The sequence below is a fragment of the Lepisosteus oculatus genome, chromosome 4 (assembly GCF_040954835.1).
Source record: "Lepisosteus oculatus isolate fLepOcu1 chromosome 4, fLepOcu1.hap2, whole genome shotgun sequence".
NCBI classification, from domain to species: Eukaryota; Metazoa; Chordata; class Actinopteri; order Semionotiformes; family Lepisosteidae; genus Lepisosteus; species Lepisosteus oculatus.
Genome location: NC_090699.1, coordinates 28,113,439 through 28,129,339, shown reverse-complemented (window position 1 = coordinate 28,129,339; position 15,901 = coordinate 28,113,439). Strand labels below are relative to the sequence as shown.

General features: G+C 36.0%; 1 protein-coding gene across 3 annotated transcripts in view; it reads right to left on the bottom strand.

The window, feature by feature from the left end:
* LOC102693145 (glutamate receptor ionotropic, delta-1) overlaps nt 1-15,901 on the bottom strand; it is a 354,553-nt gene that overhangs the window by 190,693 nt on the left and 147,959 nt on the right. For all 3 annotated transcript variants that reach the window (XM_015347054.2, XM_006630422.3, XM_069189014.1), the window contains one exon: nt 7,713-7,997. In XM_015347054.2, coding sequence (XP_015202540.1) covers nt 7,713-7,997 — 285 coding nt within the window. The remainder of the gene's footprint in view (nt 1-7,712; nt 7,998-15,901) is intronic.

The window sequence follows — 15,901 nt, the reverse complement described above, 5'->3', positions numbered from 1 at the left end:
GCATCTAGTTATACTGTAAAACCTCAGAGGAGTATTTGTCTAGATCTCCTTCAGTTATTCTTGTCTTGTGCCAATACTCTCTCCCCCATATCCACCACCACCTGGTTCACACTATATTTATGGACTTCCCATTAACTCCAAAGTACACACAAGATTAAAAGGTAGTCCTATTACTTGATGGGTTTCAATGCTGTAGTGCGGATGGGTATTGGACTATAAATACACTATAGCTCATTTGCAAATGTGAATATTCTATGCACACGCTCATATTTTTGCAATCTATTGCAGTATGGAAAGATAATAGAAAGCAGAGAGCAATTAGCATGCACTTTTTAACAAGCAATGAATCCACATAACCACAGTCCTGATTATGTTAATCCTCTGTGGCACATGAGAAGCCTATAACCTGAAGCCTGTGAGTGCAGATGGGGCTACCATCTATGAAAATGATATGTTTACTGCAATCCGGCAATGTAGTGCAACACTATAAAACAGTGAGTTAAGGTACAGACAGCAGCCAAGTCAGAAAACGGATTCTCCGACAATCTTCCTTGACTTTCATTTTGATACCACCAATGAACTGCACAAATAAAACTTTTTTTTTCAAAATGTTGACACTCTATTTCTTATCTGAAGGTTTTGAATATTTATTCTGAGAAATGTCTTTGCCGGTGTTTTTTTTTTAACTTTCTGCACTAGCTGAATTCTGATGATGGACACTTCTTCTTCAGGTCTAATCATGTAAAGTATACTTTGGAGTATAGCTACTGCAATATGGATCCACTGTTCTTTGCTATTACAATGAGTCAATCTTAATATAGAGTCTGTGTAGTACATGTGAGAGCAAAACACAGTAGCAGATGGCCTGCCACAAAGCACTGAGACAAATCACTTCAGTGTTAGGGTGTTTTTATCTCATAGCCACCTACCATCTAAATCCAAAATTCCCACAACACCAATGCAATAATGGCATCCCATTACCACACAGAATTTCCATAAATCACAATGGCAGAGCTGCAATTGAGCTTCAGCTGCTTCTCACAGGGGAGGGATGGGGCTTGTTCCCCTTACACTAGAGAACAGAAGTCTGCCACTTTATACAATATATCTCCATGCTGACTGTGCTTTTTGTGACATGAAAGTAAATAAGCAAGCCAGGGAGACAAAAATCAAGACAAACGAAACACACAATTACAGCAGCCTCATCAGAGTTTTTTTGTTTGCTATATTGTATGGAGTATTCTGGTAAAACGAGATTCCTGTGCTGTTTTAATCCCACTCCCAATGTAGGGCAATTGATCATTACAGGTTTCAATTTACTACTCATCACCATTCTAATTCCAGGATGATTATTCTCTTCATATAAAGTCCTGGAATAAACACCAAATTATTGCACCATTCAAAGTTCGCCACAGAGACATGTAATATTCACAAACTTTGGTCTGACACATTTCATAACTCCCAGAATGCAAATCAACAACCCAATCATATTCCAGGAGACAGACGCAAATCAGAAAAGAAGATGTGAAAGATGAACGTTTAAAACAGTTGCATCAATATGAAAGTTTGTTCCCAGGGAGTAGCCTAGACCGTAATATCAGGACCCAACAGGAACTCTCAGAGAACTGTCTTTAGCTGTGGTAGGAAAATGAAATAAAACACTACAGTCTAAGAAACCTTCTTAATCATCTCCATTCAGCTGTCATTTTCCCCACAGGCTGAATTCATGTCTATACACAAGCAATGTGTCTCCATCTGCTTTCAATAAAGTCAAACAAAAGTACTAATTTGAATAAATGTCCCTTTTTCCTGTTCCCATTTCTTTATCTGATTTTTGTAATTAATGGTTTTGGCTTTCATTATATATATTTTCGCCTCTGCACTGTCTTATGATAATATTCTTTTTATGGACGTTGAGATTGTGGGTGGTGGAGTTAGATTCTATAATGATATGCACATCAGTACAGCTACAGTATATAAACAAGATCAACAGCAGTGACAATAACATTCAGATAGTCTGGTGTAGTGGCTAAAACCATGTATAGTTTACTATTTCTATGCCAAACTTCATGTCTGAAGAGATTTAAGTCTTGTACATGGTACAATGTACTCACACAAGATTGTAATCTTCAGGTAGATGGAGGGAAGAGTGGGGAACATTTAGTTTCAACATCTGCGGCTCCCCAGAGCTTCAAAGCAAGAAAGGAACTGAGAAGTTCTTGGAGTTGTATTGGATCTGAGACACACTGATCAAAGGAATCATCTGGTTTACCTTGGTTAATTAAGTATTTGGTAAATCATTAACTGTTATCAACAGTCCAGGACCACAGGATAAAGGACAGCAGAGAAAGAGAGAAGGCAGAAGACGAGGCGAAGAAGAGGACAAAAGAGAGAAAAGGGAGCCACGGGAGGCAAGAGGTCCTCATCCAAATCCACCATAAAGCCCAGATTCTGGTTATGTATTTGAACCTTGCTAAGAAAGCTTACCATTCTGTTGTTGTTACGAAACTCTGACTCCTGCATAACAAATCCCCAGGTTAAAAACCATTTCCCCTGGTTATAAGATGTATGTTTAGAATATTGAAATAGGGTTCCCATTCACTTTGTAGCACCTGGATTTATAAAGTGAAATATTACTGTAGGTCATATTCTGTTTAGTTTAGAAGGCATGTTTATCTCTCTTGTTGACCTTTGCAGGTGTCATGTAGAATGTCTGAATACTTTATTAACAGTCCAGGTTTTTCTGGTTGGTCAGGCTATAGGCCTCTGAGACATCTTGTTTGTAAATAGAGTAATAAAGAGAATGTTGTATGTTTTGTTGTTTATTATGTATGTTATTGTCATTATTAACAGATATTTGTTTAACCCAGTGTGCCTGACGTATTATTCTTTTCATTAAGGCTTTGCCAACAAAGAACAAGAAAGATCTCATGTGCCTCTGATCATACTGTACCAACCTCAGGTACTGTATATTCTTGTCATATCCTTTACAATATGGGATATACTAATTTATAATTAACATTTATTTTTAACAGATATTTAACATTATTTATTAAAAATATTAAAACAATAATTTAATTATTGATTTACACGCTCTATTTTATGTAATTCAATATTTTTATAAACATATATTTGTACAGTAGCTGAATTTTGTAATATGAGAGAAACATCTCTGCAAACATGTTCTGCAAATAAAAAACAGAAGTGAAATATATAGAGGAAAGACAGTTACTTAATATCTACACTGACTGTCGATTATACAGTAGATACATAAGTGTGTAAATAGAATTTGTAGTTAATTAAACTGCAATCTTACAATTTTATCAATCCACTATCTCTTTCACCAATAGTAATAATATGAATATAAGAATGGTTACCAAGAATAGGAGGTCATATATAGATTGTAAGATAGCTCATTCCACAAATCTTTGTGTAGAAAAAGTACCTCCTGTTACTTGTTTTAAATACACTTTCACATAGATTCCACTTGTGCCCTCTGTTTTGTGTTTCGCTGTTAATCTTGAAGAAACCTGTGGTTTGAAAAAGTTGATGCATTCAAAATTACAGACATTCCTACCTGAGTTGTATTCTGTAACTGTTATTACAGTGTGTTATTGAATTTAAGTGTTCTAAAAGGACAGGTTTCTGCTTTACCCTTTCTTTACAATCTGGCATTTGACCTTTAAAGAGGTCAGCATGTTCATTCTACCTTTATTTGAAGTCAACTAAGAACATTCCAGGAGTGGCTGACAAATATTTTTATTTGTGCTACTGTATATACTGTACCCATAGCAACGCTCTCTATTTTCAGTATTGTAAGGTCTACCCAATAAATTGATAGTAGTAGAAGTACAGTGTATGTCTATATCAATATTACTTCAATAAGATTCTCATCTGTTACTACCACTTCAATACCCATTTCCATACTGCACTGGAAGTTAATTTTGTTGAATTTTCTGTCCTTGTGTCCACACTGCTTATCCATAACTTATCCTGTCTAAGCAAGCATAGCTCTTGGATTTCCTCATGAATGTCTCAGCAGCTGGTAAATAGAGTTTAAATCCTTAAGCAATACACAGACAGTCAAGCTCTTTTATCCCAGTAAATGGTTGTGTCTTTTTTGCAGTTCTATTGTCTAAAAAATATTCATCAAATTATCGTTTAGCAGTAAAAATCTTAATCCTGGAGTGGCTTTATTTTCTAAGGTGGAGCCAGAAGAGAGTCATTTTGGGCTTCACAACAGGATTTTAACTGTGTATATACCACAGAATAAACTATGCTAAAAGGGTGCATTTGGTGTCTGTGACCCTACTCCACTCCACTGAAATAGAAGTCAAATTGGATTTTTAATCTGAATATGCATATAGGGTAGGGTGTCACGATCGTAAACCCCTCCTCTAAGGACTCTCCAGCCCTTCCTAGTTTATTATTTATTCCCTGCACCTGCCTCCGGTTCCAACCCCCATCCTATAAAAGCCAGACGTTCCTGCCAATCTGGGCTCAACTTTGGAAGATGGACACCCGGAAGCCCGCCTACCCGCGAGTCCAGGAGCAACTCGACGGCATAGGCTTCACAACGGCGTCCTGACCATCTGAGTCCAGGACTGGGAGTGCCTGGCCCCGTATCCCCCTTTTTTACCCCCGACCCTTTGCTGGATCCTGCTCCAGCATTTAACTTCGTTCGTCTGTGTCAGATTGGATCACCCGGCTTTGGACATTGGCTTTCCCAGGATATTCTAACGGACTCCCTTGGACTTGTTTGCCCTGGACACACCTCCAAGCACCAGCGCACCTTGGACACACCCCCTGTTATTCTTTCAGCCCCTATCCTAGTCTTTTTTTCCTGTGTTTTCTCACTTCCTTCCGGATTGTGCTGTCTGTATAGGGTCCTGAAATACACTTCGTAATACAGGGCTGAAATCCTCGGTGAAAACTGAGCATCAGCAAAGCACAACATTTGTAATGATTTACAATTAAACATAATAATTGTTAATCTCATTTAATTCTTCTCAAAATCCATTGATTTTTTTCTCTCCCTGCTTGACCTTTTTAATGTACCTAAACACTCACTATGTCCTTAATATGCAGTATAAGAAGTTGTATGGATTACATTTTTTTCTTCTGAATACAAAAAAATAATTTAATCGTTTTCAGACAACAGGCAAAAAACAGCTCATTTACACTTAAAACGGAGTGTCTAAGATAGGTTCTGCATCCTAATTGCTTTTGAAGTAATTTCATTTCAATATTGGAACAGAAGTGCCTAATTTTAACTTCAATTAAAATCCAATCTATGCTAATTAAAACCAAACAAAAAGGAATGAATCCAGATAAGTGCAATTAAAAACCATTAAGATCAAAATGTTTGCATTTACTGGAAAAAGCCTCTTAAAAACAGTGAAAAATATAGATTATTAAAGACACATTTCATGGCAACATTCTTTCTTTGTTCTTTTTCTTCCAGCAATTTTCTGCACAAGAGCACTTTTTATTCTTAGAGTTGTAATTAACAGATATTAGCTTCTAAAGTTCTTCTAATTTGGCTCCTTGAGAAGAAACAGGTAGTCAACACAAAATGAATGAACAAATTAGGTGGATTCATTCTCACTCCAGGAATTAAGGCTGGCAAGCAGTGCAGCTTTTACAGAAACTCTCTCCATTGTTTATGATTGCATCTTGTGTGTTAAGCTTAAAGGCGGTAAAGAAAGGAATGGTTTAGTCCAAACAATTTCTGAAACAATATAGGCAGGAGCAGGAACTACCTCTAGTGTAGTTCAATCCAAAGATTTAATAGCATAAATTATGTAAAAAAAATACTTTACTAATGCTGTATGCTACTGAATTGATAAGGTGAAGAAAAGTGAATACTACAGTATATGTGTATAATGTGTGTAACACAAATATGTGTGTGTATTGGTGTTAAGTGGCTGCATTTTCTTATTTAGTCATATTTGTGCTTCTTTTTCATTTTGAGAACTTTGTTATCCTTTATGAAAATAACCTTCACATTTCATAAAGCCATACATTTCAAAACCAATACACGCAGAACACAGAATTAATAAATTATTATAAACCATTGAATTACCAACTATTTCTCAAGCTATCAATGGTAAACATGGTAGTAAATCATCCAGTATTCCAAGGACAGGAATGATTTAGAAGTAGATGGCAAAGAAAACAACAAATGTGTTCAATACGCCAACAGTGTGTGCAATATGCAAAATACCAATTTGTGGTATTTTGTTGGGACAATATAATGTATATCCCAACAAGATGCACGGTGATAAATAACATGTACTTATTCACAACTGTAAAAGTTCTATAACTGATGAACATGCACTTCCTCAAATTGCGAAACAAGACATAAACATACCAGTGGGCCTGTGCGCTGTTAGGAATGTGGAATGGCAGATGTAATCCAACATGTGCTTTGCAAGTGTCAATAGTTTTCATTATAAATGAACTCTCTGTGACCCCCTGTGAATTATGTTTTTTACTCCCAAGATCTCATGTATTAATATTTTATGACAGAGAGGGAAAAGGTGACACAGATGGATAACACCATCACCACACATGGGAATTGCAGTTAATTCAGTGCAGGTAAAGCATAGCCTCGTCAAGGGAAGTGACTACTCCACTGAAAGGATTAAAAGACTTTACATCTGCTCGGCAGAATCCCAAAATAGAGTTAAGCAGGAGGTACGTGCAACATTGGGAAATCATTCTTCAACAGAACTGAAAAAGCATTGCATTGTAGTTCACCAGAACTGAAAGAGCAATCTTCTATTTCATAAATCATGAGAGCTTTTAAAGAGAACACCTGAAACAACTCTCAAAATGTATTGTACTGTATTTGCATTTCTGTATATTAAATTTGTAATCTATGTTCTCACAGACATAACAATATTGAATAGGCACTGATGCAACCTGTATCATATTTGTTCTTGCCTCAATACACTTTTCTTTGTGTTTGTTATTAGAACAAATATGCGCCAAAAAAAGATTTAGGAGTTGTGTAAAATTCTACATATATTCTATAGAAAGACGTTCTAACAGAATCTGTTGCAAAGTCCACAGGACTTGCAATAAAGTTCTCCCAAAAAATATTATTTGTGAGAAGAAAAACTGCCAGCTCCTTATGACTGACGTATGAAATAAATCTGAAAACTACAATAAAAAATATAAAGCAAAATGTGTCATTTCTCTTCAAATGACAGGATCTAATGTACATTTTAGATCATACAGCATATGGTATGCATGAGGCAAGGTCTGCTCCTTGTATTTCTTTCACCCCCTACATGCCTTGTTAGATTTGTTTTGAACCTTTTCTTAGATGTGTGTAGTGTACTTTACCTCTGCTTTCCAGCACACAGTTCTATGTTTCGTTACACATTCCAGTATTATGGGAAAATGCAATTGAACATTCGCTCCTGACTTAATACGTAATAAAAAACTCCACTCGGTCAACACAGTACACGGAGTTTGATTTATACCTGTATGTATGTGAAGAAATGTGAAGAAAAGCTACTTTTATACTTAGATCTACAATCTAAAAATTCTAAGTAGTCTAACAATTGATTGTAACATTGAAATATAAAGCCACATACTGTATGAAGAATATAGTCATATTCGGGTTGGTCTGATTTCATTTTGTCCCTAATTTGTATAAGAATAAGAGGAAGAATTATGCCTCCACTCCAGCCAAAACTCACCATATTCACTGTCATAGAAAACGATGAACTTCTGCCAGCGTAGCTCTGTGACCAGCTGAAGCATCACGTCGTTGAGCCTCACTGGGGGCCTGGCGGCCAGAGTGTACCGCTCTCCGTCAGGGCTGGGATTGAGGTGACAGGCAGTGCGAGGGGAGCCCTCGTTGTTGCGCTGCACAAACAGGTGTGGGATGTGCATGGCATCAGTCAGAGACTGCAGTGCACTAGCTGAGGCGCAGCCCGTCGATGTCACCAGTGCCAGAATACCCTGTGTCATGAGCTCACAGGCTGCGAGAGAGAGAAACCAGAGAGCAAACTGTCAGTGTGGCAACCATGACAACTGTACACACAGCTCTAGATTATTTAGTATTAGAAATGAAAATGGATAGTTCATGCTCTTCAAAAACTTCTTCATAAATTAGCATATGCCATTGCAAATGATACATAAAAATCTATGAAAATCAAGTACCAATTCACTCCAAGTGTAGTTTTATAAAAATATTTACACTGAATTTCGTATACTATGAAGACATTCAATGTTGAGGAAACCTCTGGGGACAGTGTTTGGAAGAATGCACATTGATTATATTAACAGTGCATTGAATACAAGTCAAACCAATGCTAAGACTTGGAACTGGTAATGTTATAGTACATGTACAAAATGCTACCTACAGTAGTAGGGCGTATGCATCAACTCAGTAACAGAAACGATCCCTTCCAATAATTTGTACAAGTAAATTATTCTGCACACAGAATCTTCGCTACCTATCCATGCAATGTGTTCTTATTTCCCCTCCATGCCAAAATGAAAACCATGGGTTTGTTGAAAACTGTATGGAAGTCAATGGTTCCTAAAAAATCCCATAAACTTTTTTTTCACATTTTCCGTTTTTAAGGTTCTGAGGTTGCCATCCAGTCTAGAAGGAATGACTGGAGATTTGGTCTCCAGAGCTGAATTTTTAATTCTGGGAAAAGGATTTCAAACACAATTTACAAGTAACTCAAACACAAGAGCAATTAATAAAACTGAAGAAATTTCAGAAGATAAATTGAGAATACAAGGTGCAAACTCGCTGAATCCACTTGGAAAAATCATAGGAGATTGCATTTCACTGCTGTGCCCAGCTGAATCTCCAGTCTCACAAAAACTGACAAAAATGTTATATAACACCAACCACAAAGAAACATATACAGTAAAAAAGACAAAACCATATTCATAAAACGTTACACTTTGAAAACAAAATCACACACTGCTTTAACATTAGCAAACTTAGTACTTTAACATTAGCAAACAAAGTTCATAGCCTAATTAAATCCATGTGTATCATATTGTTTCTCCTCCTAGATATTTAAAAGCTACACAAAGGTGTTAATTTTAAAAGAGTTCAATTCCCACAGCAAGACTCCAATCTGTACTGAAGCACAGTTTCTATAATTACTCAGATTAAACATGAGTGGTGGAAATCATGGTGACCAGCTACAATAATTTACTTGAGAATAACATGAATTAAAATGTTCAAACATTTAAGTTCTCATCAAGAAGAATTGATAGAAGCAAATTTTCACAAAGCCTTTATACAGAGGTTTAGGTCTCAAGCTTTATGGTACAAAGTAGCACAGCAGGACATTTTTATCACACTTAAAATTGAGAATAATTTGCCATGTTTTTGATTTCCTGCAGTATGAGGATGTTTAATTAACTATAGTAACGGCACAGAAAGATTGAGGCACAGTATGATGTAATAAACTTCTGTGTGCACTAGAACTTCAATCATCTTATCATCTACTGATGTTTATTAGCAGAAAGTATAAATTAAAAATGCATGACACAGTAACCAGTAACAGTTTGGTGTTCATTCAGGATACATTTTATATAAATGTCTGTTTTTTTGCTTTCATATTGAAAAATCACATTCATTGCACACAATTCATCTGTTTGTTGTAACCACATGCAATACATTAGACAGAGAAAAATAAATTCGGATTTTAATATATATTTTGACATCAAAAGGTGAACAATAACATTAAATCAGTTGTTTATTTCTGTATAAAATATACAATTAAATAAAAACACCCTGAGTAACAATGCAGGAGTGGGAGGAGCCGTGGCGAACATCAATAAAAGTCAACTGGAAAAAAATGCATCACTTTGACCAGCAGCGTCCAGGCTGGACTGGCCCTGTTAAGTGGGGTCCAGCCTGAAAGAAAAGGAGCGTTGTGCCAAAAACCAAAGAAACTCAACCTCTCCCGGGGGCTGGAAAAAGGAAAAAATATGAAAAAATGCAACCTAAGCGCTGGCATTACAATCCGGGCCTGTCGCTGGAAAGTTCTCCCCCTCCGGAAGTTTGCTTGTCCCTCTGGAGAGGTGCTCAGCGTGCTCTACTCGTGAGGATCTACTCACTGAAATGCTGACCAGCAACAACAAAAACAAAAAAGTTCTTTGTTAGGCCTTTTATTACTCAAGGCCAACTAAGTTTTAACTTAATTAAAACCCCTTATTTTCCAGCATCTTTGTCAATAGCCATTTTTGAGAAACACACATTGCAATCCATTGCCCAACAATGCAGATTGACAAGACCTGCGAGATTCTCCAGAGGGGAGACACTTCTCCTTCCCTAAGGTGTGAGGATTCAACAAAAAGTCCTATTAGTCTGTAATCAATTGTCTAGACAGAGTTTTTTGTGTCCTATTGGATATCCTCTAATTGCTAATGAGTTTACCCCTAAAAAAGGCACTTCTGCTTGCAACAAAATGAAATCATTTACTTTATTGAAAACCAATTCATGCTGACTTCTGATGGAAGGGACTGTGCATCATTAAAATCTAAATTACCCCCAAAATATTTTTAAAACATTTTCATTAATTATATTCGAGCTAACTTCCTCTCTGTGTTGTAGGTTGATTTTCACAAGACAATATTTGTTGAATTGCTGGAAATTATAAGAAGGGCTGCTTATTAGCTTTTGTGATGAGTGCAGCTCTTCAGAACATTAGGATTTTTATCCTCTTAAAGAGGAAATGATGGGGATGAGAGAGAGATGTGTGGATGTGAGGAAGGCAGGCAGGAGAGAAGGCCAGAGGCAAACATGCTTTTTTTCAGTTCTCCAGCTGTTCACTTCAGTTTCAGCAAAATACTTTTTTTACTCTACTGTACAGTCACTTGGTTTATAATAAAGCACCTTGTTGATTACCCTATGGTTGCTACTAAGCCTAACAATAGCATTTATTATTTTAACTCCAGTTGAATAAAACGCATTTACTCAGGCAGAACCTTACACCACGTTAATTCAATAAGCAGTGAATTCAATGCAGTCCTGTCAAATGCTTCCATGACATACAGACAGATAAAAAATGGATGGAAGGAATTAAATTATTAAATTATTGGATTATTGGAACGTGAGAGCTAAACAGTTAACAATGCTTGGAAAAAGAACCATCTAAAAAGGCATGTAATTCCATTTTTACATGTAGAAAGTCAAAGTTCACAGTCATGCTGTACTTACAGCCCTAACATAGATGAAACAGTTGTCTGAGGCAGCTGACATTCACTTTAGATGGACTTTAAAGCACCACAACTGCTACATCATGTTACAGTTTCCATAATTACAAAACAGATTCAAGTATTCTGTACATATCCTAATACGAATACTAATGAACACACAATTACTGTAGATGCTGAAGATTTTATTAGACTTTTTTCTAAGTCTATATGAATACATGGTCAAATGGTGGGTCAGAGATGGCAGCAGAGAAAAGCCTTAGGCTTTCCAAACCAAGAAGGGACACTGTGTTTATTATATTACATATAGTATCACTCAATCCCCTCAGGGCTGCCCGCAACAAGAAAACACCATACAACAATCACTGATATGTATCTATAAATATATGAAAATATCTTCACTATCGAGCAACTCTCTACAAATTCTAGTCAAACCAAAGACAGATTGCAAAGTTATTGTAAAGTTACAAGATTTTATCACTGATCTGTGAAAAAAATGACATATTCTCCCTGCTGTGTTTTTTCAGATGCCCTAAATGGATTGTTGAAATGATATTTTGTCAACAAGTGTGTCTATCTGTAAACACATCTAAACAGAATGCACTCCTGCTTTCCAAGCAATACTGTGAGCTACAGTATTCAGCTGCATTTCCATGTACTGTACTTCCTATCCGTAGTTTTATTACATAAAGATGAGGACATAAAGGGAGGGAATTGCAGAATCTCATTAATATCCCCTTGGGTGGAGGTCTTGAAATAACATTTCTGTGTGTGAGTAAACAGTATCTGTGTTTTACTGTACTATGTACTATTTTGTATCTCAAGGATATATGAATACTAGAATGTTGCACTGTGAGACAAATTCAGATACTTCAAATCCAGATAGGTTTGTTATCAGGAAAGAGGGCAAAGAATGTTGCCTTTTAATAAGGCATACAACTAATTGCCTCTTGTGTTTGTTATTAGTTTTGTATTATAAGTTATAATATATATAATGAAGTGTGACGCCTAGCTTTTAAGAAATGTCTGTTACAGAGCTGTATTCATAAATAATTTATTCAATAAAGTGCAATCTGCAAAATATATTTAGGAACAGAGCAGCTTTGTTTTCATATTTGCTCATTAATTTATAATAAAATAACACAAATCTCAATCTGTTGGAGGCTTAGTGGAAAGGTCAGGATTGATTTCAAGTATACAGTAAAACTAACCCAAAATTCTTCCATCACCTTTCTGCCCTGGAAAGACCTCTGCCTATTGTGCTAGATAAAAAAAAACAATGTTTTAGTGCTGCTAACTACAGCAAATCTGTTTATTTCTATGTAGGTGTAATATTAAAAAAGAAGAGTGGCAATGGGAGGGGATTTGAAGTCAAAAAGACAAAGTGTTAGGTGAGAATTCCAATTACACAGTGTTTAAGAAGAGCAGAGAAAGTTTTGTGGATAACTCCATCACTGTTTATGACAACAGCCGGCTGAAGCTTGCTGGAGAGCCTCACAATGATTTTCATCTTTACAGGATTTATTTATATGAAGTCTAAGCTAATATTACCACCAGCTCTAGCTGCCAATCTTCCAGCCTTGTGAAGTGTAAGTCTCGTCTCACAGAAAGTTGGAAACCCTTTCTTTATTTGAGTTTTAAAACAAGTTTATTTTGAAAAACGTTTGTGTGTATTTTGGACAAAAATGTACCATTTTACCAACCAAAAATATTCAGTTGAAACTTGGGTTTCCTTCCACAGTCCAAAGTTGATAGGTTAATTGGCTTTTGGGAAAATTAGCCCTGCTGTGAGTGTGTGTGGGTTTGTGTCTGTGTCTACCCTGTCATGGACTGGCATCCCATCCAAGGTGTATCCTGTCTTGTGCCAGATGTTTGCCAGGATACAGTAGGTTCTGGCTCCACCAGAACCCACAAACCTGTTTGGGAAAAAGTGGTTAGAAAATGGATGGATGCCAAAAAGAAGTAGATACGACATACTTCCTTTAAGTAGAAAAATTAGACAGTATGGCAAAGCCTACAAAGCAAAGATCAGACTATCAGGCTGAGAAATAGAAACAGGGTGAAAACGTTATTGACATTGACAACTAAGCAGAAACATTTTTCCCTAGTGGTGTATAAAAAAAAATCAAGTTATCCCAGAACAGAAAAGTAAAAACACTATTAATGTGGCAAATGTGAAAAGTATCTGTGGAGTCATAGTAGAAGATGACATTATCTCATTGTAAATCACGGAAGTCTGAAAAGGCTCATTTAGGCCTCGTTTGACTCGCATACACAATTCAATAACACTCAAAACAGCTTCTAAGCTTTAAGGAACCCTATTTCTCTAGCATCTGTCAAAGCCTTTAAATTAAATTCAATCCTTCTGTTTTAGTACAAATGTTTTCTGGAATTGCTCCTACCGGTGAAGTATACAATTTCTTGACTCCAGAAACAGCAATTTATTTACTGTCTTAAGTTACAGAGATATCAGCCATTATACTCTTCAAAAAGGCCACAATCTGATTGTATGTATACATTTGATTTACAGTATATAACAGATTATATAATTTAATCTTTACATTAGGCAGACATTAACATTAAATACATGAATAGTGGGTAGAATCTGGAACTTCCAGGCTGTCTCTGTAATGATAGTTTCTCGAGAAAATGTGAAAATACTCACAAAAGGCGTCACATGTTAAGCCAAGGAATTACTCTATGGTAATTAGAGTACACAATTGTACATGTATCAACAAAGACTTATACAGTATTTCAAATAACATGAGAAATACAAATACTTAGTCCATAGAAGTCACAGAGATGGTAACATGGTTAAATACATTTCCACAGGATCAACACCATCAGCTCAGTTTCTGGCTTTGTGTTAGTATCTCTGATGTGGAGACCTTAATCTTTAAAAGCATAGTGCTTTTTAAAGTTATGTTATAAATGTAATTAATAAATATGTAATGAATGTTTATAGTATTGTACATTCTTGTGAGAGTGAGATGCAGATTCTGTATCCCTGTGTTCAGTGTGTTTCACTTTGGTGTTCCTGTTTGTGTGGAGATTGCATGTTCTTCCCTGTGTCCATTGGGCTTTCTCTGCATGCTCCTATTCTTTTCCACCTACAGACACTTACTTTTCAGTTTATTTGGTTTACGCCTGAGTCTAAATTAATAATAATAATAATAATAATAATAATAATAATAATAATAATAATAATAATAATAATAAACTTTATTTTAAATAGCATCTTTAAATGTGGCTTATCAAAGCGCTTTACAGAATGACAACAACAATAAATAAAAAGAATACACAAGATAAAACACAATTACAATACACAGAGGAGACCATGGATGGTGGTATTAAGTATAGTAGGGAGCAGAGGGGTAAAGAATGGAAACAGTTAAGTAAAGACTTCTAAAAAAATAAGGTTTGAGTCTAGATTTGAAGGAGTTAAGAGAAGGTAACTCTCTGATATCCTTTCCTACAGTTTCCTACAGAACTGGGGCTGATTTTGATAAAATAGAGAGAGAGTTCCAGAGCTTGGGGGCATAACAGGAGAAGGTCCTGTCACATAGAGTGAAGACAGACTTGGGGTACAGGGGATCAGAATTAGAAGAGCAAAGGTTGCGAGGTTGGGAGTAGGGCGATAATAGTTCAGACAGGTACTGAGGTGCCAAGCCATGCAGAGCCTTATTAGGTGAGCCAGTGCAAGGACTCCAGGTACAGTAGGAGTAATGTTATCACTTGCACTAGGTTTCTGACTGCCTAATTTTGGATATACTGCAGTTTGTTCAATGTACTGTAGATACTGTACCCCAGCGAGTAGAGTTACAGTAGTCAATTCAGGAGAACACAAATGTGTTGATCAGCTTTTCAGCCACAGTTAGTGATAACATAAGGCATAGTCTAGCAATGTTTCTGAGGTGAAAAGAAAGATGTTTTGACAATATGCTGCACATGTGGGTCGAATGTTATGAATGTTAAGATTGTTAGTAACTTTGACAAGGGCATATAGTGGGTTTTCTTATTTGGTGGAGTTGTTCCAGCACAGGCCATGTGAATTTTGATGAACGCAAAAAGGCCTCCTTCTTTTTGTGGTAACCATTCAGTTAAAGTTGTATGACATACAGACCTTCATGAAAATGTAATGATAACTTAATATGGCATGCTAGTTAAGCATTAAATCTTTTTGTTCTGATTTACTCTGAATCAGGTGAGCATGAAACCACCCTACATTATTAAAATCTCCTGTTGTTGTTTTTTTTTTCTTTTTTTCTTTTATTTTGGTAGGCATTGTATTATTAAGTCAAAGGTTAAAAATAGGAAACAGAGGTCTTATTTGTCTTTAAGATTTAAATGAAAATACAGTACAAAATATAGACTTGTGTACATATAGATATATAGAACATTTTGTTTAAAAGAGGACACTCACACAAACTTCATGTCCACTGTTTTCAATGACTGCACAATCCAATTATCAGTTTTACTGTATATCACCATGTAACAATGGGCAATCACTTTAGGTGTATTTGCACTCTGCTGAACATAGTGAAAAAGATTTTGCTCAAAGAAGAGGATGAAATTCAAATCAATCTGTATGAAATTGAATGAAATGCACCTATCAGAGGGAAATGGCAATCTGAATAATTGTTAAATTTCATATTAAGAATTGATTAAATTAAATCTGCTAAATCAATGTCTA